This window comes from Carcharhinus amblyrhynchos, chromosome 20, assembly GCF_965287045.1.
Source record: "Carcharhinus amblyrhynchos chromosome 20, sCarAmb.v2.hapA, whole genome shotgun sequence".
NCBI lineage: Eukaryota > Metazoa > Chordata > Chondrichthyes > Carcharhiniformes > Carcharhinidae > Carcharhinus > Carcharhinus amblyrhynchos.
Window position 1 is genome coordinate 48066012 of NC_137343.1, and position 22144 is coordinate 48088155.

Genomic DNA, 22144 nt, shown 5'->3' on the forward strand with positions numbered 1-22144 from the left:
ATCACCTCCCTATGTGGTGTGAAACTTTAGGACAAGGTAATGTTGATATTTCAAAGAGACGGTGTATATATTAGATAGGCACTGATTTTGCAATGATGCTAAATTTAAAATTCAGTGAAATGATGCACCTTTATCATTTCTATGCAGTCACTCATTGATGTTCCTCGGATGCAGACTAATGGGTCAGATTTTGTTTTCAGGGCCCATTCTTCACACTTGCTCTGCTCCGCTGCACTAATACAGCACCAACGCACAATGCTGTTCTCCAAGGAGCTCCCTGACAAAGAACAACATCACAATATTACATTTGGAAAATGCACATTTTGTTTTACAACCATGCCGCAGCACCACCCTTCCATCACCCCCTCCTACAGTCTACCTCACCAACAGCCCACCAATTTTCTCTCCTGACCGGGGTTCTGAGTTCTGGTTGGACATTTTAGATAGAAGTTTTATCATACAACCTACCTCCTCTATCTACCCTCCCTCCATAGCTCTGTAAGTGGATATCCAATACACGTCATCCATTCACTGCTGATGCAGGACAACAAGCAGTGCCAAGAGGTAATTTGATGTCTTTTCTCTTACTTCACTGGTGACTCGGTCCGCCTTGTTGTCCAACAAGGGGCATACACGCGAGGGTTGCTTTTGGATGTTGCTTCGAGAGTTGCCTAGTGCTTCACATCGTTAGTGTACGCTTAAACTGGACCAACTGACAGGCAACACGACAGCTCAGTGACTATCACTGTTTGCTGCGCAGATACATGGATTTGGGCCGGTGTCTGCAGAAGTTTGCACATTCTCCCCGTGATTGCGTGGGTTTTCTCCGGGTGCTCCAGTTTCCTCCCACACCCCAAAAACGTGCTCTTAGGCTGATTGGTGTAACAAATTGTCCCTAAATTAGCCTTCCCTCAATCTTCCCCAATAGGTGTAGACAAAGGTCATAGGTAGAGGAGGGCGCTCATAATGATAAAATGGCGGCGCGGGCTCGTTGGGCTGTGTTGTTCTTTGCCAGGAGGCAGTGACAGGGGGCAGTATTAGGAGCAGTGCCGGGGGCAGTGTCTGGGCATGCCAGAGGCTGTGCCAGGGGACAGTGTCTGGGAGGTGCCAGGCAGTACTGGGAGCTGTGCCGGGGGTAATACCAAAGGCAGTGCCAGGGTGGTGGGGGGTTTGCATGGGGGAGGGGGTTACAGACAGGGAGGGGTTCCATTCTGACTTTTGTGTACCAGGGCAGCCTTTAACAATGATCTTTAAAACACTACGTTGCTGGGGCTGGCAGCTTCAGTACCGCCTTTCCTGCCCGCTGCCACACTCTGTATAAATAAGTGACAATTCTCCCCCATATCAGATTCTAAATGTATGCAATGACTCAAGGACTATCTCAGCATCATCCCTCGTGAACCCTCTGCCTCAGATATGTCACCTCGCTTGTTCAACATCCAGGCCTGGGTGACAAAGTATTTCCTACTACACGTTAGGAAGTTTGGAGCCCGACCACAAGCCCCTGGCTCAGTTACCGAAACCACCTCCTTCCACCACCAACATCACTTAACTTTGACCCTCCCCCAGTTGCTGGACCCCTATCCATGTCTGGGTTGCTGCTAGATTTTAGCATTATTCTTGAACTGGAACATGAACCAGAAACATTTCTCTGTCCGCACATGTTCCTCGACATATTAAGTATCACCAACATTTTCTGTTCTTACTTCTCTATCCACCACCCTCTTCCCCCTCATCTTGTTTTCAAACCCTCCATAGCCTCAACCCTTCCAGCCTCTACAACCACGTCCAGTCCTACGAGTCTTTGAGGTCTGTGTGTTCTTCCAATTCTGGCAACTCTATTCTGGGTTGAAGGAATGAAGTGTTGTTAGTAGTCTTTTGCTCTCAGAGCAGCCATTCACCTCTAGTCAGGAGGTCATTCATCTCTTGAAATCGAAGACCTCAGTTTGGGTGAGGTTCTGGTCCTTTATGAGGCTTCAGTGCGACTCATGAAACTCTCACTTGGTGAGCATTCAATAATGTGTGGAGTTGGGTGTTCTATTCCAGAAAATGGGTAAGATGGGTATAGAGGATATGGGCCAAATGTGGGCAACTGGGACTAGTTTAGTGGTAAAAACAGGGTGGCATGGACAACTTGGGCCAAAGGAACTGTTTCCATGCTGTAAACCTTTATGATCAGATGGTGAATGATAGAACTGGAACCAATCTTTACACACTTGTACATTTATTTACAGAGTTACACAGACATTCCCTAACCCAGCAACCACAGTTTAAGTCTGCTTCTATCTTAAGGGAGCTCAGGTGAACGGTCAGTTAACACCTACCACCTGCATACATTTATTCATTTCCATATCATTCACACGCAATCCAAATGATCATGATCACATCTTTTAGGATAACTGAAAGATTCAAATAAGTCAATACTTATGGATTATTGTTATTTGTTTGTTTGGGAGGAGGAGGTTGTAAATATTAGCTTGAAGGTCGACTCCTCTTGAGGGAAAGAAAGGAAGAGAGAAAAATATGTGAGTTGTGATGTATTCATAAGAAAGAGAGCCGGAAAGCTGAATCCTGATATCATTCGCTGGGATAATAACAGTTGAGTATCACGTTTACACATTAACAACGAGAGAGAGCTGGTTCTAAAAGGAGAACTAGGTGCGGTTCTTGACAAAGTGAAGCTTGCCAAAAGTACTTCATGTATATATAGTTGGGAAACAGACTGTTCTAATTATCCATTGGTTTAAACAGAACATGATTCCGGTGAGTTAGTCATGTAGTGAGCATTCATGAGATGTGAATGAACGCAAATTTGGCTCCCGAGATAGAATAGCGGGAAATTCCCCTTTAAGCTTTCACTTTTAACCCACCAACAAAGTCAAAGAACACATTTCCAAACTCACTTTCTGCTGGTCAGAGATGTTATTCCACCAAAACAAGTCCTAATCCCCTGCACATCATAATTCCCAATATTGGCAGAGAATGCCACCCATAGTCTGCCAAATTTACTGTGTCAGAATATATTCATGTACATTTGTGGATAAATGGGGGGAAAAAAACTGAATGCAATGAGTTGAGGAATTTGTAGCTAGTTCCATTTCCACTCAAAATATTGATATTTAAGTTTCCCATTAGATTCACTTTGAATTGGCAAGTTGTTCAGTAAATAATCAATTCATCACAAAATAATTGAAGATCACCATTGGGTGACATTCATATGATTCCAGCAATAGTATTTTTGTAATTCATATCAATTCCAAAGATTGGTCAAACGACTCAAACCTTTTAAGAACATAAGAACATAAGAAATAGGAGCAGGAGTAGGCCATCTAGCCCTTCGAGCCTGCCCCGCCATTCAATAAGATCATGGCTGATCTGTTGTGGCTCAGTTCCACTTTCCCGCCCTCTCCCCATAACCCTTAATCCCCTCTCTTATCAAGAACCCATCAACCCGCTTCTTAAAAATATTTAGCGAGGCAGCCTCCACCACTTCAACGGGCAGAGAATTCCAGAGATTCACCACCCTTTGAGTGAAGAAGTTCCTCCTCAACTCCGTTCTAAACCGCCTCCCCTTTATCTTGAGGCTGTGCCCCCTAGTCCTACTGTCTTTTTTGAGCGGGAAGAGTCTCTCCACCTCTATCCTATCCATCCCATTCATCATCTTATACGTCTCAATGAGATCTCCCCTCATTCTTCTAAACTTTAACGAGTACAAGCCTAGTTTATTCAGCCTCTCCTCATAGCTCAACCCCCTCAACTCCGGTATCAGCCTAGTAAACCTCCTCTGCACTCCCTCCAGGGCCAAAATATCCTTGCGCAGGTGCGGCGCCCAAAACTGCACACAGTACTCCAGCTGCGGCCTCACCAATGCCCTATACAGCTGCAGCAAGACCTCCCTACTTTTATATTCAATCCCTCTCGCTATGAAGGCCAGCATCCCATTCGCCTTCCTGACCACCTGCTGCACCTGCAAGCTGGTTTTCTAATGTTAAATGTACTTTGAGTTCACACAGCTACCCTCCAGCTCTTGCTTGTTCTCAATCTGTATGCATGAAGGTATAATTTACTGAGTTAAAGGAGGTGAATAGTTATCTGGTCAGAGTTGCTGTTACATCAACAACAGTGAGTGTGTAGTCAAGGATTGACAAAAAGGAAAAGTCCAAAATTAAACACAATTTAATAAGAACAAAGAACAAGAAAATTCCAGCACAGGAGCAGGGCCTTTGGCCCCCCCAGGCCTGCCCCGACCATGCTGCCCAACTGAACTAAAACCCCCGACCCTTCCGGGGACTGTATCCCTCTATTCCCATCCTATTCATGGATTTGTCAAGATGTCCCTTGAATGTTACTATCATATCCGCTTCCACTACCTTCCCCAGCAGCAAATTCCAGGCACCCAATACCCTCTGTGTAAAATACTTGCCTCGTACATCTTCTTTAAACCTTGCCCCTTGCACCTTAAACTTATGCCCCCTAGTAATTGACTTTTCCACCCTGGGAAAAAGCTTCTGACTATCCACTCTATCCGTGCTTCTCAATCTTGTAGACTTCTATCAGGTCGCCCCTCAACCTCCGTCTTTCCGTTGAGAACAAACCAAGTTTCTCCAACTTCTCCTCTTGGTTAATGCCCTCCATACCAGGCAACATCCTGGTAAATCTTTTCTGTACCCTCTCCAAAGCCTCCACGTCCTGTGGCAACCAGAATTGAACACTATTCCAAGCACAGCCTAACTAAGATTCAATAAAGCTGCAACATGACTTGCCGATTTTTAAACTCAATGCCCCAGTCGATGAAGGCAAGCATACAGTTTGCCTTCTTGACAACCTTCTCCACCTGCGCTGGCACTTTGAGTGACCGGTGTACCTGTACAACCAGATCCCTCTGCCTAAGGGTTCTGCACTTACTGTATATTTAGACCTTCCAAAATGCATTATCTCACATTTGTCCAGATTAAACTCCATCTGCCATCTCTAGGCCCAAGTCTCCAACTGATCTATATCCTGCTGTATCCTCTGATGGTCCTTATCCCTATCTGCAAATCCACCAACCTTTGTGTCATCTGCAAACTTACTAATCAATCCAGTTACATTTTCCTCCAAATCATTTATATACATTACAAACAGCAAAAGGTCTAGCACCGATGCCTGACGAACGCCACTTGTCACAGCCCTCCATTCAGAAACACAACCTTCCACTGCTACCCTCTGTCTTCCATGACCAAGCCAGTTTTGTATCCACCTTGCCAGCTCCCCTCTGATCCTATATGGCTTCACCTTCTGCACCAGTCTGCCATGAGGGATCTTGTCAAAGGCCTTACTGAAGTCCAAGTTTCTGTAATAGGAACAACATCATAGTTCCAAGTACTAATCCAAGCCCTAAATTCATCTGCCTTTCCTTTTTCACTTCTCGCATTGAAACAAATGCACTTCAGCTCATCAGACCCTCTTTGATTAGTAACCACACTCTGCCTGCTCTTTCTTTGAGTCTTACTGACCCCTACTCTCTGGTTCCCCTTTGATTTGGTTCCCACCCCCCCGCCAAACTAGTTTAAACAGTCCCGTTTGACAGTAGCAAACCTCCCAGCCAGAACATTTATGCCCTTCCAGTTTAGATGCAACTCATCCTTCAGGTCTACCTGCTCCTGAGGAGATCCCTCCTACACCAGCTGTTTAGCCACATGTTGAACTGCACCATCTTCCTATTCCTAGCCTCACTTAGCACATGGCACAGGGAGCAATCCTGAGATTACAACCCTAGAGTTCCTGCTTTTTAACTTTCTACCTGAATCCCTAAACTGTTGCTGCAGGACCTCATCACTCTTCCTATCTAAGACAAAGTATCCTGGCCAAATTAATCTCTGCTGGTGACTGGGGGAATGTTTAACCAGTACTGTTAACAGCATCAACAGTAAGAGCAGGGAATACTGGGAAAACTCAGCAGCATCTGTAGGAAGAGAAAACAGGTTTCACGTTTCAAATCCGTTGATCAGAGTGAAAGAGAGGGAGAAAGTGTTAGATATTAAACCGTAGCTGAGAGAGATTGCATCACCGCATTACCTCCATGGCCCAGTCCTTTCAGCAGCGCGATGTAGTCTAACCCCAGCACCTGGTTGATGTCAGCATCGTCTGCAAGAAGCAAAAGCTTCTGAGTGGCATCCTGAAACATCAGGTTTCTCCCGCTGAAACCAGCCGAGCCAAATAGCTGGAACCGCCGCAACTGCTTCCCGTTTCTCCCAAAGAGATGCTGCAATAAGCACCAAGCCGTTAGCCCCAAACCATTCCCCAACTGTGACACAGCAATGATCTTACTTCTGGATAGTCTCCCGATCAAGTCTCATTCATTCCAGTGATGTGGAAAGACTGGAATAGCTCTCCCCAGGGCAGAGCAGTTTAAGGGGAAGGTCAATGCTATTTTCAAATTTTGATGGAGTGAATACGGGGAAACTGGCAGGAAGGTAGCCTGTGGACACAGATTTAAATTAATCATCAAAAAACACCAGGGGGAGTTGAGGAATTTTTATTAAAGCGAGTTTGACAATGCTTTATCTGAAAGAAGCTAATTCGACAGTAACTTTCAAATCAGGAATTGGTCAGATATTTAGAATCTGTTGGGCTTGGGGAAGGGGAAGGGTGTGGGATTGATTGGATTCTACTTTCAAAGAGCTTGCACAGCCTTGCTGACCCAAATGGCCTCCTTCTATGCTGTAAGACTCTCAATGATGTTAATTGTGATCGATGTGCAGGGTGGTTCCCAAGGATTTGAAGTAGATTCTAAGTAAAGCATTGCGCTGTTCTTAAACAACATTACCTTATATTATTCTAAGAAGTGTGATGGCCATGGAAAATACCGGGTGTTATCATAAGAAGGCTCAGTGAGTTTGCATCAAATTGGGAGTGACTGTGTTAATGGGGCGATGAGTTTAATTTTGAATTGTTCCATAGGGAAGTACCTACACAATGGGGTTTCATTCCCACAAGAGTCACTTCTGATATTGTCTATCCCCTTTCTTAAGGGTTTTTGCAGATTCTTGAAATCACAATGGGCAATTCGTAGACTCATTGAATCCCTACAGTGTAGGAGGAGGCCATTCAGCCCATCGAGCCTGCACCAACCACAATCTGACCCGGGCCCTATCCCCATAACCCCATATATTTATCCTGTTATTCCCCCTGACACTGAGGGGCAACTTACTATTGCCAATCAACTTAATCTGCACATCGTTGGAGTGTGGGAGGAAACTGGAGCACCCGGGGGAAACTCACACAGACACGGGGAGAATGTGCAGACTCCACACACACAGTGACCCAAGCCAGGAATCGAACCGGGTCTCTGGTGCTGTGAGGCAGCAGTGCTAACCACCGTGCTGCCCCTAGTTAGCAGACATCTTCCAAAAACATTTTCATCCAATGAAATCTTGGGTGTGCTACAACAGTCTAGGATTCTCATGTTTCCTATCTTTCCTACTCCAAGAACATTACACATTTATTAACTTTATTGGGAGGATATGGACATACATAAGTATTCACATAATAATATCACACAATGCGATTCTCAAAATGTCATTCTATAACAGTCCTCAGCTGAAGCAGAGACAACAGCACCAGCAACAATAACTTGCATTTAGATAGCATCTAGAACATAGTAAAACATCAGGGCTTGTCAGGAGTGATAATCAAACAACATTTGGCATGGAGCCACATAAGGAGATACTGGGGCAGATGACCAAAGGCTTGGTTTACTAAAGGAGAGGGGCTCTGCAGTTCTGAAAGAAGAGTCATATTGAATTTGAAACATTAACTCTGTTTCTCTCTCTACAGTCTGTCCAGCAGAGCTTTTCCAGCATTTTCTGTTTTTATTTTGAGAGATGTAGAGAGGTTTAGAGAGGCCATTAGGATCTAGGCAACTTGAAGGACTGGCTGCCAATGGTGAAGTAATCACAACTGAGGATGTGAGAGGCAGAGATTACGGAGAGTGTAGAGCTGGAGGAGGTTACAGAGTAAGGAGTCTCACAACACCAGGTTAGAGTCCTGGAGGTTACAGAGACAGAAAGGAGAGAGGCTGTGGAGGGAATTGAACACAGTGCCACAGCGATATGGGCAGCAGTGTTTTGTAGCAGTGTTTTGTAGCAGTGAAGGCTACAAAGTGGGAGACTGGCCAGAGGAGCATTGGAATCTTTAAGTCGGTCGATGACAAAGGCATGAATGAAGATTTCAACAGCAGGTGGACTGAGATGAGGCAGAAATGGGTGACGGTGTAAAGGTTGATGGAGGCTCAGAAACTCAGCTTGAAATCAAGTAGGGCATCGGGTTTGCGATTCAGCCTGAGACAGTGGCGGGGCTGGGGATGGAATTCATTACAAGAGAACATTAATCCCCAACCCAATTCTCAAGTTTTAATTGGTTGAAATTGCAGACTATCCAGAACAAACAATGTGAGGAATCAGAGGCAGTGGAGGAATTAAAAGGGGTGGTGGGTGTTCTCAGTGTAGGATCCAATGGTATGATACCACTTCTTCTGGCGCTCACAATGGCCTTCTCCTCATTGTCACCTAAATGCCATTGCTCAGCAACATTTCTGGGTCCTCTAAGAACATACCATTGGATCCTACACTCAGAACACCCACCACCCCTTTTAATTCCTCCACTGCCTCTGATTCCTCACACTGTTTGTCCTGGATAGTCTGAAATTTCAGCAAATTAAAACTTGAGAATTGGGTTAGGGATTAATGTTCTCTTGTAATGAATTTCATATCCCCAGCCCCAGGCTTAGGGATGATCTTATAGAAGTCAATAACATATTGAGGGGCGTAGATCAGCTAGATAGACAACATCTTTTCCCAAAGGTAAGAACATAAGAACATAAGAAATAGGAGCAGGAGTAGGCCATCTAGCCCTTCGAGCCTGCCCCGCCATTCAATAAGATCATGGCTGATCTGTCGTGGCTCAGTTCCACTTTCCCGCCCTCTCCCCATAACCCTTAATCCCCTCTCTTATCAAGAACCCATCAACCTGCTTCTTAAAAATATTTAGCGAGGCAGCCTCCACCACTTCAACGGGCAGAGAATTCCAGAGATTCACCACCCTTTGAGTGAAGAAGTTCCTCCTCAACTCCGTTCTAAACCGCCTCCCCTTTATCTTGAGGCTGTGCCCCCTAGTCCTACTGTCTTTTTTGAGCGGGAAGAGTCTCTCCACCTCTATCCTATCCATCCCATTCATCATCTTATACGTCTCAATGAGATCTCCCCTCATTCTTCTAAACTCTAACGAGTACAAGCCTAGTTTATTCAAAGGTAGGAGAGTCTAAAACTAAAGGGCATAGGTTTAAGGTGAGAGGAGAGAGATACAAAAAGGTCCAGAGGGATCATGTTTTCACTCAGAGGATGGTGAGTGACTGGAATGAGCTGCCAGAGGTAGTAGTAGAGATGGGTATAATTTTATCTTTTCAAAAGCATTTAGACAGTTACATGGGTAAGATGGGTACAGAGGGATATGGGCCATATGTGGCCAATTGGGACTTGCTTTGAAGTAAAAACTGGACAGCATGGACAAATTGGGCTGAAGGGCCTGTTTCCATGCTGTAAACCTCTGTGAGATTCTCCAGTTACAGCTCATTAGGTAAGAGCAGAAGCAAGTGAGGGCAGTCTCAGTGAGTTGAGCAATGGAGGAGAGGTGTTAGAACAGAATGGTGTGGTCAACCACAGCAAGAAGCTCCACACCATCCAGGCCTAATCAGCGCGCTTAACTGACACCCCTTACACAAACATTCACTCCCTCCACCACCAACGCTCGGTAGCAGCAGTGTGTACTACCTACAAGATGCACTGCAGGAACTCACCAAGTTTTCTCAGATAGCACCTTCCAAACCCACAACCATTACCATCTAGGAGGACAAGAGCATCATGCCATCACCTGGATGTCCCCCTCCAAGCCATACAACATCCAGACTTGGAAATATATCGCTGTTCCTTCACAGTTGCTGGAAGTCCCTCCCTAATAGCACTGTGGGTGTACCTACACAGTAAGGACTCTCACAACACCAGGTTAAAGTCCAGCCAGTTTATTTGATAGTAAACCCACAAGCTTTTGGGGTTTGCCCCTTCGTCAGGTGAGTGGAGAGTTCTGGTCAGTACAGTGCAACTACATCCCATGGACTGCAGTGGTTTAAGAACGAAGGCAGCTTACCACCTTCACAAAGTTGGGTAATGAATAAGAACATAAGAACATAAGAAATAGGAGCAGGAGTAGGCCATCCAGCCCTTCGAGCCTGCCCTGCCATTCAATAAGATCATGGCTGATCTGTCGTGGCTCAGTTCCACTTTCCCGCCCTCTCCCCATAACCCTTAATCCCCTCTCTTATCAAAAACCCATCAACCCACGTCTTAAAAATATTTAGCGAGGCAGCCTCCACCACTTCAACGGGCAGAGAATTCCAGAGATTCACCACCCTTTGAGTGAAGAAGTTCCTCCTCAACTCCGTTCTAAACCGCCCCCCCTTTATCTTGAGGCTGTGCCCCCTAGTCCTACTGTCTTTTTTGAGCGGGAAGAGTCTCTCCACCTCGATCCTATCCATCCCATTCATCATCTTATACATCTCAATGAGATCTCCCCTCATTCTTCTAAACTTTAACGAGTACAAGCCTAGTTTATTCAGCCTCTCCTCATAGCTCAACCCCCTCAACTCCGGTATCAGCCTAGTAAACCTCCTCTGCACTCCCTCCAAGGCCAAAATATCTTTGCGCAGGTGCGGCGCCCAAAACTGCACACAGTACTCCAGCTGCGGCCTCACCAATGCCCTATACAGCTGCAGCAAGACCTCCCTACTTTTATATTCAATCCCCCTCGCTATGAAGGCCAGCATCCCATTCGCCTTCCTGACCACCTGCTGCACCTGCAAGCTGGGTTTTTGCGACTCATGCACAAGGACCCCGAGGTCCCTCTGCACCGTCGCCTGCTGCAGTTTTTCGCCACATAAGTAATAGTCCTTCCTACCATTATTCCTACCAAAGTGGACCACCTCACACTTGCCAACATTAAATTCCATTTGCCATTTCCTGGCCCATTCGCCCAGCCTATCTAGATCCTTCAGCAGACTCTCCACACCCTCCGCACAATTTGCCGTTCCCCCAATCTTGGTGTCATCAGCAAATTTCGACACCCTACACTCGGTTCCCTCCTCCAGATCATCTATATAAATGGTAAAAAGCTGAGGCCCCAGCACCGACCCCTGGGGCACTCCACTAGTCACCATCCGCCAATCCGAATAGCACCCATTGACCCCCACTCTCTGCCTCCTATTTGACAACCAGTCCTCTATCCACACTAACACCCTACCCCCAACTCCATGTCCCTCGACCTTCTGCAATAACCTCTTGTGAGGTACTTTGTCAAACGCCTTCTGAAAATCCAGAAAGACCACATCCACCGGCTCTCCTCTATCCACCGCCCTAGACACATCCTCATAGAACTCCAGTAAATTTGTCAGACACGACTTCCCTTTAATGAAACCTTTAATGAATGCTGGCCTCGCCAATGACATTCACATTCCATGAGTGAATTGTAAAAAAAAGGACTAAGAGGGCAGTCACAATCATGTAGTTCATCGCAGAAACATAGCAACAGGAGTGGGCAGGCCCTTTGGCCCTTCAAGCCTGATTCTCCCATTCAATAAGGTCATGGCTGATCTGATGGTGCTAACAATCCTACTTCCATCTGTGACATCCGGATTCCTACTGTTTCTCACGTCATCAGGAACAAGGAGCTTTCCCAAAGCGGGCCGATCCTAAACTTCCAACCAGAGGCCAGCTTGTCGTTGGTTTAGGACCCTCCGTCTCTCACAATAAATGAATGGGAGGATGTGCTTATGGGATTGGCCTAACCCAAATGAAAGTGCAGCTTACAAGCAATGATTCTCACTGCAAACGAGTGGACTAAACCACAGTTTCCACATACCCAACAAGGCCCCTTGGAGCCCCAGTCACTGAAGGATAACAGAAAAGTAGCATCAATTTTCCTCCTGTACCAGGCATGGTGGCACAGTGGTTAGCACTGCTGCCTCACAGTGCCAGGGACCTGGGTTCAATTCCAGCCTTGGGTCACTGTTTGTAGAGTCTGCACATTCTCCCCGTGTCTGCATGGGTTTCCTCCAGGTGTTCCTGTTTCCTCACACTGCCCAAAGATGTGCAGGTTTGGTGGATTGGCCATGCTAAATTGCCCCTTGGATTAGCCATGGTGAATGCAGGGGGTTACGGGGATAGGGAGGAGGGTAAGGATGGTGAATAAAATGCTGAGTTGGTGCAGACTCGATGGGTTAAATGGCCTCTTTCTGCTCTATAGGGAGTCTCTGGTTCAGCCTAGTTCCTCTCTGGAGGATAGGATCATTTGGTAGAGTCTAAACATGGTAAGTGATTAATTAACACTCAATACCAGCATTTTCATTTCCTCAACTGACTGTTAATATAAAATACAGTGCTTGGGGCAGAAAATAATCCAGAATTGAACATATTGGGTGGCACAGTGATTAGCACTGCTGCCTGACAGCATCAGGGACCTGGGTTCGATTTCCGACTTGGGTGACTGTGCGGAGTCTGCATGTTCCCACCATGTCTGAATAGGTTTCCTCCAGGTGCTCCGGTTTCCTCCCACAGTCGTGCTGGTTAGGTACATTGGCCATGCTAAAGTTTCCCTCAGTAAATCCAAATAGGTGCTGGAATGTGGCAACTAGGAGATTTTCACAGTAACTTCATTGCAGTGTTAAGATAAGCCTACTTGTGACACTGATAAATAAACTTAAACATCTTCCCTCTCTTTAGTTCAATGAAAAGTCTCAAAACGCTAATTGTGTTTTCCCTCCATACAGATGCTTCAAGACATGCTGAGTTATTCCAGCATAAAGCATAGGGAATCCTGCTCTTTATAAGCAGAGGCATAGAGCACAAAGCAAGGATGTTATGAAGAATCTCTATAAAATACTGGTTCAGCCTCAACTGGAGTATCAAAATTGTTTTGGCAGATAAGGCAAAGGAGAATCCAAAGAGCTTCTACAAATACATAAAGGGCAAAAGAGTAACAAGGGAGACAGTAGGGCCTGTTAAGGATCAACAAGGTCATCTACGTGCGGATTTACAAGAGATGAGTGAGATCCTAAATGAATAGTTCTCATCAGTATTTCAATTCTGAGCATCACATTTTAGGAAGGACATGAAGGCATGAAAGATTCATGAGAGTTGGCTGAGTGATGGGGACCTTCAGTTATGTGGAGAAAGTGGAGAAGCTGGAGTTATTCACCTGAGAGGAGAGAAGATTTAAAAGGAAATTCAATAAATGTGTTCAAAATCATTAAAGGTTTGGACACCGTAGATAAGGGGAAAATGGTCTCACACACATTCCTCTTAGAGTGAAGGGCAAGGCTGGCAGAAGACGGGAACCCTGGATGGCTTGGGATATTGAGGTCCTGGTCAAGAAGAAGAAAGAGGCACAGGACATGCATAGGCAGCTGGGATCAAGTGAATCCCTTGAAGAGTAGGAGTAGAATTAAGAGAGAAATCAGGAGGGCAAAAAGGGGACATGAGTTTGTTTTGGCAGATAAGGCAAAGGAGAATCCAAAGAGCTTCTACAAATACGTAAGGGGCAAAAGAGTAACAAGGGAGAGAGTAGGGCCTCTTAAGGATCAGCAGGGTCATCAATATGCGGATCTACAAGAGATGGGTGAGATCCTAAATGAATATTTCTCATCAGTATTTAATGTTGAGAAAATTATGGATGTTAGAGAACTTGGGGAAATAAATAGTGATGTCTTGAGGAGTGGACATATTACAGAGAAGGACATGCTGGATGTCTTAAAGCACATCAAGGTAGATAAATCCCCGGGACCTGATGAAGTGGATCCCAGGATATTGTGGGAGGCTAGGGAGGAAATTGCAGGTCCCCTAGCCAAGATATTTGAATCATCGACAGTCATGGGTGAGGTACCTGAAGATTGGAGAGTGGCAAATCTTGTGCCTTTGTTTCAGAAGGGCTGCAGAGAAAAGCTTGGGAACCACAGGCCAGCGAGCCTCACATCTGTGGTGGGTAAATTGTTGAAAGATATTTTGAGAGACAGGATCTACAGGCATTTAGAGACACAAGGACTGATCAGGGACAGTCAGCATGGCTTTGTGAGCGGAAGATCATGTCTCACAAATTTAATTGAGTTTTTTGAAGGGGTAACCAAGAAGGTAGATGTGGGCAGTGCAGTTGATGCTGTCTACATGGACTTTAGCAAGGCCTTTAACAAGATACTGCATGATAGATTGTTGCATAAAGTTAAATCTCACTGGTTTCCAGGGTGAGGTATCTTAATGGATACCAAATTAGTTTCTTGACAGAACTCTTGACAGAATTTTCTTGACAAGTGGTTACAGAGAGTTGTTTTTCAAACTGGAGGCCTGTGACCAGCGGTGGGCCTCAGGGATCAGTGCTGGGCCCACTGTTATTTGTCATTTATATTAATGATTTGGATGAGAATATAGGGGGCATGGTTAGTAAGTTTGCAGATGAGGCCAAGATTGGTGGCATGGTGAAGAGTGAGGATGGTTATCTCCAATTGTAGCGGGATCTTGATCAATTGGGCCAGTGGGCTGACGAATGGCAAATGGAGTTTAATTTAGACAAATGTGAGATGATGCATTTTGGTAGACTGAACCAGGGCAGGACTTACTCAGTTAATGGTAGGGCATTGGGTAGAGTTACAGAACAAAGAGATCTAGGGGTACGTGTTCATAGCTCCTTGAAAGTGGAGTCACAGGTGGACAGAGTGGTGAAGAGGGCATTTGGCATGCTTGTTTTCATCGGTCAGAACACTGAATACAGGAGTTGGAACGTCTTGTTGAAGTTGTACAAGACATTGGTAAGGCTACACTTGGAATATTGTGTGCAATTCTGGTCATCTATTATAGAAATTATATTATTAAACTAGAAAGAGTGCAGAAAAATATTACTAGATTGCTACTGGGACTTGATGGATTGAGTTATAAGGAGGAGCTGGATAGACTGGGACTTTTTTCTCTGGGGCATAGAAGGCTGAGGGCTGACCTTATAGAGGTCTATAAAATAATGAGGGGCACAGATTAGCTAGATAGTCAACATCTTTTCCCAAAATTAGGGGAGACTAAAATTAGAGGGCATAGGTGAGAGGGGAGAGATACAAAAGTGTCCAGAGGGGCAATTTTTTCACACAGAGGGTGGTGAGTGTCTGGAATAAGCTGCCAGAGGTAGTAGTAGAGATGGGTACAATTTTATCTTTTAAAAAGCACTTAGATAGTTAGATGGATATGATGGCTCCAGAGGGATATGGACCAAATCCGTGAGAGCCTTTTTCCTTGGATGGTGAGGGGACATAGCTTTAAATTGAGGGGTGGTAATTATAGGACAGATGTCAGAGGTAGGCTCTTTACTCAGAGGGTAGTAAGGGCATGGAATGCCCTGCCTGCAGCAGTTGTGGACTCACCAACTTTAAGGGGGTTCAAGTGGTCATTGGATAGGCATATGGATAACATTGGAATAGTTTAGGTTAGAGGGTCATTAGATTGGGTCCACTGGTCGGCGCAACATCGAGGGCCGAAGGGCCTGTACTGCGCTGTAATGTTCTATGTTCTAAATCCGGGCAATTGGGATTAGATTAAAAGGCGGCATGGACAAATTAGGCCAAAGAGCCTGTTTCCATGCTGTAAACCTCTATGACTCTGTGGAAGGGGCAAGAACCAATGGACACTGATTTAAGGTGATTAGGAGAAACAGTGACATGAGGAGGAACATTTTTTGAGTGGTCAGGATCTAGAATGCGCTGCCCGAAAGTGTAATGGAGGCAGGTTTAATCGTTTGAAGAGAAATAATCTGCAAGGATGAGTGAGGGGTATAAAACTGGGTGACTTGCTCATGCAGACAGCCAGCACTGCTGTAACATAGTTATTAACAGACACATCATCGATCGAATAAAACAGTCTGGATCCTGCCACATAGCAGCAGGTTAATGTACCTGAACCAGCCCAAGGAATTTCCGTGTTATTTTTCTGTAGTTGTATCTGGTCACAATGGCATTGCCAGGTCCTCGTCCAAGATTACATTTCCTGAAGTCCTTGAGATCGGCCTGGGTCCCATCAGTGCAAAGCAGTTTGTACTTGGTTGCTTCTGATGCTGAGGAGAATAATTCGACACTTACTTGTTAGAGGTCAGAATTTTACAGCCCCGCCCACTGGCTGGATTTTCCAGTCCTGTCAAAATCAATGGACTTGAAAGAGTTTGCTGCATTTTCCAGCCCCGTCCTGCCCCTCCACAACAGGACTGTAAAACTCCACCCACAGCCTCAGAAAGCACTTACCAGGGTGGGAAGAGACCAGGATTGGAAACAGAATGTTCTGGTCACAGTAAACCTCTACCCAGTGACAGGTACATGTGGTCAGATTGTCATGGATAAAAAAAATGAAACCTACTGAAAATCAAGTGAGGGCTTCACACTTTGACACAGAGAAGGGACAATTGCTTTTGGACATAAAGGGCAGAGGCCTATAGAAAAATCCTTAGTGTCCAGTTAGCGTGAAAATAGGAGAGTTGTAGCTCCAATTTTTGGGCAAGATTTACTCTCAATCTTCTGCATTTGGTGCATGAAAAAATGGACTAGACTGTTTCTAGATACTCGAGGCTGTGGACAGGGCTTCATTCACCAGCCAGCAACAAAGGAAGCTATTGCGCATGTGTAGACCTTTGTGTCTACACACACGCAACTGCAACCACAGAGTTTTGACAGAGACAGAGCTGTCAGGACTCTGTTGCTGCAGCCAGGCTGAATCCAGTCCTCCCACACCGCAATTGCAAGGGCCCACTGCCGATCGCCACCACCACACACCTGAAAATGTAGCCCCCCAATTCCCCCCACCGATTGTAGTTGCCAAGTGGTTGCAGACCCACTCCCCTCCCCTCCTCTTCCAATCACAGGTAGAGTGTGCAGCAGTCCCCCACCCTGATTAAGCACCCCAGCCCGTGCCCCCCCTCCAGGCTCCACCCCCTCCAGTCCCTGCCATCACAGGCCCCACTTCTCCAAGCTCAGCCCCCCTGGGGCCCATCCCTGATGGGTAGCGTCAGAGTGCCAAGCGAGCAGTCCCAAGATGTCAGACTGGCAATGCCCAAGGGGAGCTGCCCCCCCCACTTCCCTTGACCTCCTCAATGGCCTCCAATTCTACTGGCAAGGGCAACACGACTGTTCCCCATTCATGGGGTGCAGATATTTTCTTCGCCAGAGAGAACCTCTCCCAGCAAGGCTGTAAAGGCAAGTGAGCCTGGATGATTGAGTGCAGGGCTCACTAATCACATGCTAAACACCATTTAAATAAATTGAGATAATTTATTCAGCCTCTCGCTGGAAATGGGCAAGAGGCAGACGGCATTGGAAATCCAATCCTGGTATGATCGCGAGAGCCCAGAAATAGTGTGTGATCCTGATTTCTCAACTCTCGTATCATTTTACCGGCTCATTCTGAACATGCCAGGGCAAGCTGGGAAAATTGCGGCCATAAATACCGGGGGAGAGGGACAATGCAGCTACTGCTATGAAGAGCGGGGAAAGAGTTTTGTGGTAGCAACCAAGCAGGATGCTGGTGAGAGCTGGTTCTCTGTTCGCAGAGAAGAGGATTGAGCAGATTTTGGAGATTTAATGAACATGGAGTAATCGAAGTGGGCCTTATCGCTAGAAGTCAGTTCTGGAATACTCTGACTATGTGGAATGATTTTCAGAGAACGTTGGAAGTTCAGACCCGGCATTCCAGGGAGAAGTGAGCCTGCTCGAAATCTGGGAACAACATAGGATAGCACAGTGGTCAGTAGTTAGCACTGCTGCCTCACAGGGCCAGGAACCCAGGTTCGATTTCTGGCTCGGCTCATTGTCTGTGTGGAGTTTGCACATTCTCCCTGTGTCTGCGTGGGTTTCCTCCACGTGCTCTGGTTTCCTCCCACAGTCAGAAAGATGTGCAGGTTAGAGTGCATTGGCCATGCTAAATTCTCCCTCAGTGTACCCGAACAGGCACCGGAGGGTAGCCACTAGGGGATTGTCACAGTAACTTCATTGTAGTGTTAAAGTAAGCCTACTTGTGACTAATAAAGAAACTTGTGCTTGATCTTGTAAGGCTACATATCTGACAGGAGTGTTTTATCCAGCAAAAGGAGCTGTAAGATGTATTGCAATTGCATTAACTACTTAATACAAAAGTATCTTCTTTAGTTGGGTGTGTTAATTGGCTGGTAATTAGTGTTTGATCTACATAGCTTTTAGTTTGTTTACTACAGTAAAATGTGGAATCTTGTTCTTCTGTTTATTTCTGTCAATTGATGGGAAGTTCACCTTTTAAAATGCTATCCATGAGGCTCAGAACAGTGTCCTGAGTAGCACCTGGAAATACTCACAAAATGTATTGATCCATGGCATCCAGGACAATTCTACTTGTTACAATAGTTCCCTCCACTATGTTAATTTGACAGACACCAACAATGAAAACATCCTCATTTACCAAAGCTTAGCAGCTGTGACAAATCATTTAAAACCCCACAATCCCTGAGGATAATACAGGGAACATACTGAATGAGTGCTCAATCATTGACCATAGCATCCCCACAGTGAAGAAGGAGGCTATTTGGCCCATCGAGTCTGCACTGACTGAATGCTGACACCCAGTCTCAGGCCTGAGATGTGTGTTAAATATTACTGTCTTTAGCGTTGTGCATGATTCTTTTTGAATTGCTTGAGACATGGGTGATGCTGATAAGGTCACTTTGATTGTCCATCTCAATGTAACCAGGACATTCAGCCTCAAACAGGTCATATGTGACCGGAATTGTGTTGGTCCAGACCAAGCAGTGGTGGCAAATCTGGAGGATATTGGTGAACAGATTGGGTTACTACAGCAGCTTTCACAGCAATTTTGATCGGTGCTAGCCCTCAAAGGATCAGAAATAGTGGCCAGAATTTTACCGAACCACCTGCCATGGAAATTGGAGCAGGCGAGGAATGGCGCATGGAAGGTCTGTTGACCTCAGGCGGGATTTTACTTCAGGACGAGCATGGCTGTTAAATCCCACCCAGAGAATTGAAATTTCCTCACGATTTCAAAACTCCTACAGACATCATTCTCCAGACAATCAACTGATACAGAAAGTGGTCCTAACTTCAACAACTGGGTTATACACTCAATCCTAATTATAATACAGCAGCCAATATTCTCACCAAAGCATCAATAACTGGTCTAAGTTTCGCTCTTCAACAATTGGTTGTAAACGTCTGAATGCACCGGGGCTTCCTGTCTGCGGTTTACTGTCAGGAAGTTGTGAGCTGTGCGTGTGTCCAAGCTTCCATTGCTTCAATAGGTGAGAACCTTAGGCCCAGATGCAGACATCCAGACTGTCTTTTACCTCTGCTTCTCTCTCCACAGATGCTACCTGACCTGCTGAGTGTTTCCAGTGATCTCAGTTTTTGACAGCTGCCAACAAACCGCAGAAGGATGGGTGATTGAAAACTAAGTCAATGGTAGATTCTAATGAACTTCTTAATGAAGGAGAGGGGGTTCCAGAACTCCTGAAGGTACAGTCACCAAGGGCAGGGATATTTGAATAAGAGATCATTTGCTTTAAAACCTTCCTCGATGACTAATCACACCCATTTTGGTCCTTTCTGTAAAAGATTCCATCTGATTTCCTTTCTTACTCCCAGTCTCCTATTTTAATGGATCAATACTGTCAATGCCCATTATAATCTTCAATATTTAAATTGTCATTTTTATATCTTCTCTTTCCTCAGAGAACAAATCCCAAATTCTTCTTTTCACCATCACTTAAATGATCTGAAGATTGCTGTCCCCCACTCCTGCTCAGGAAGCAGTAATTTCCACCTTCTGACAACCAAAACTCCACACATCTCAAAATGGGGCCTAACAAGGGCTTTCTAGGGCAGACAGTCACCCTGTGGCTGCTGACATCCACTAACCTCTGCAGAGAGGAAGCAGTTACAGGGCAACTGTGCAGTCTGCTGTTACAGCAGCCGAATGGGGAGCGAGTGTATGTGACAAATCTCTACCTGGAATACTCCAGCACAAGGTTTCCCAAACTTCCAGCCGTGGAACCTTATGAGCACTCCCATGAGTACTGACGGAATGCATAAGAACATCCTTATCATATTGAAAAATCAAACCGCAAAAAATTTATTACTGCGTTATAGTACAAACATACAAAAGCAAACTTAAAATGTGTTTCTATGTCTTATATGAATACATTTATTAGAATTAAAACATTTTATTATTCAACAAATACTCGAAGACTTATCTTCCCTTAGTTATTTTTAATAGGAGCACCCACTCACTCACACACCCTCTCACCTACATCTGACACACACACTCCGTCACCCGCAACCCCTCACACACACCCACTCAAACCTTCACTCACCCACTGAGACCCCTGCCCACTTCACTCATACCCCTGGCCACTTACTCATTCCCCCGCCAATCCACTCAGACCCTTGCCCAATCATTCAGACCGTTGCTCACTCACTTCGACTCTGGCCCACTCACTCAGACCCTCGCCCACTCACACAGACCCTCACCGCTCATTCAGACCCCCACCCACTCACTCCAACCCCGGCCCACCCACTCAGACACTCGCCCACTCACTCAGACACTCGCCCATTCACGCAGACCCTCGCCCACTCATTCAGACCCCCACCCAATCATTCAGACCCCGGCCCCCTCATTCTGTCACCTGCCCACCCACTCAGACCCTCACCCACCTACTCAGACCCCCGCTCACTCAGACCCCTGCTCACTCAGATCCTCACTCAGTCACTCAGTGAAACAGCTGTCTTTGATTGGGCACTATTTTTCAATTTAAAATAACCGGATCTATCACGAAGGCCAGGGTTCTGTGAACGAGATCTGGGAGCCCCAACTCTCACAAAACAAAACCTAAAGGAAGTAAAATCAGGTGATATTACTTACCATCAATGTTGTCCAGAGCTGTGCTATCCAGAAAGGCAACATCACTATTTTCCTGATCCAAACACCTGCAAGAGAAGGCCAGAAACCAGAAGCATCTTAGAAACTTTGTGCTTACTTTAACCACAAAATATGACCCGATGACCCGAAAAACATTGGCTCTATTCTCTCTCCACAGATGCTGTCAGACCTGCTGGGTTTCTCCAGCATTTTCTGTCTTTGTTTTAGATTCCAGCATTCGCAGTAATTTGCTTTTATCTTCTGTGGCTGACAGCTAATATCTACTATGAATTTGACCAGAATTTTATCGAGATAGTAAACAATCACATACCAACAATCAAACATCAAGTAAGATTCAGAATCGTAGTGATTCATGCAGGGAACTTCACTGCCAGGCTCAACCAGAAGCATGCAGCAATCTATCTGAGCAGGTTAACCACCCGAGTTCAGAGATAACCTACCTGAGAGCACCTTCGGAACCGTAGTAAGGCTCGTTGTCAGTGGTTTCACAGAAGTAATTCCTCTCTCTGTTGTAGGACTTCTTGCCCTGGCAGAGCATGCAGAGGTTGGGGAAGGAAATCCCGGCCCCCGGAGCACAGGCTGTGCTGAAGAACTTACTGGTGGCTGTGAAATCAAAGGAGATGCTATGAATGGCCACCCGGAGGTTTGAACAAATGCAAGACCCACAGTTTCCAAGCCCAGGGCAGTTTTGAAAGAACCACTGAATCAATGAGACACTGGTCAATATATCGTTGGGTTTGTGCCGGTTAATATCAGTCCCGTTGATGCTACCTGATAGGGCCAGTTGCCTTCAGAGAACCGTCTGTAGGATACTCTGCCGTGGAGGGCCAGTGTCCTGGGAAAGGTCTACACTTCAAAATTCCTTCACTGGCTATAAAATATATTGGGGCAGAACAATGGCACAGCAGTAAGCACTCCTGCCAAACAGCGCCAGGCACTTGGGTTCAATTCCTAGCTTGGGTCTGTGTAGAGTCTGCATGGGTTTCCTCCAGGTGCTCCCACAGGGCCTGGTTGGGATTGTAGTTGGTGTAGCCTCGATGGGCCAAATGGCCCCCTTCTGCGCTGTAGGGATTCTATGGCTCTATGATCCTAAAGTTGTGCTTTACAACTGAAGATAGGAA

The 22144-nt window shown here is 45.8% G+C and overlaps 1 protein-coding gene across 1 annotated transcript in view; it reads right to left on the reverse strand.

Annotated features, from left to right (window-relative positions):
* Positions 1 to 22144, reverse strand: part of sxph (saxiphilin) — an 82419-nt gene that overhangs the window by 21655 nt on the left and 38620 nt on the right. Inside the window, exons 5-9 of the mRNA XM_080208774.1 lie at positions 21464 to 21626; positions 21006 to 21070; positions 16013 to 16170; positions 6058 to 6244; positions 129 to 277 (exon numbers count right to left, since the gene is read on the reverse strand). Coding sequence (XP_080064900.1) covers positions 129 to 277; positions 6058 to 6244; positions 16013 to 16170; positions 21006 to 21070; positions 21464 to 21626 — 722 coding nt within the window. The remainder of the gene's footprint in view (positions 1 to 128; positions 278 to 6057; positions 6245 to 16012; positions 16171 to 21005; positions 21071 to 21463; positions 21627 to 22144) is intronic.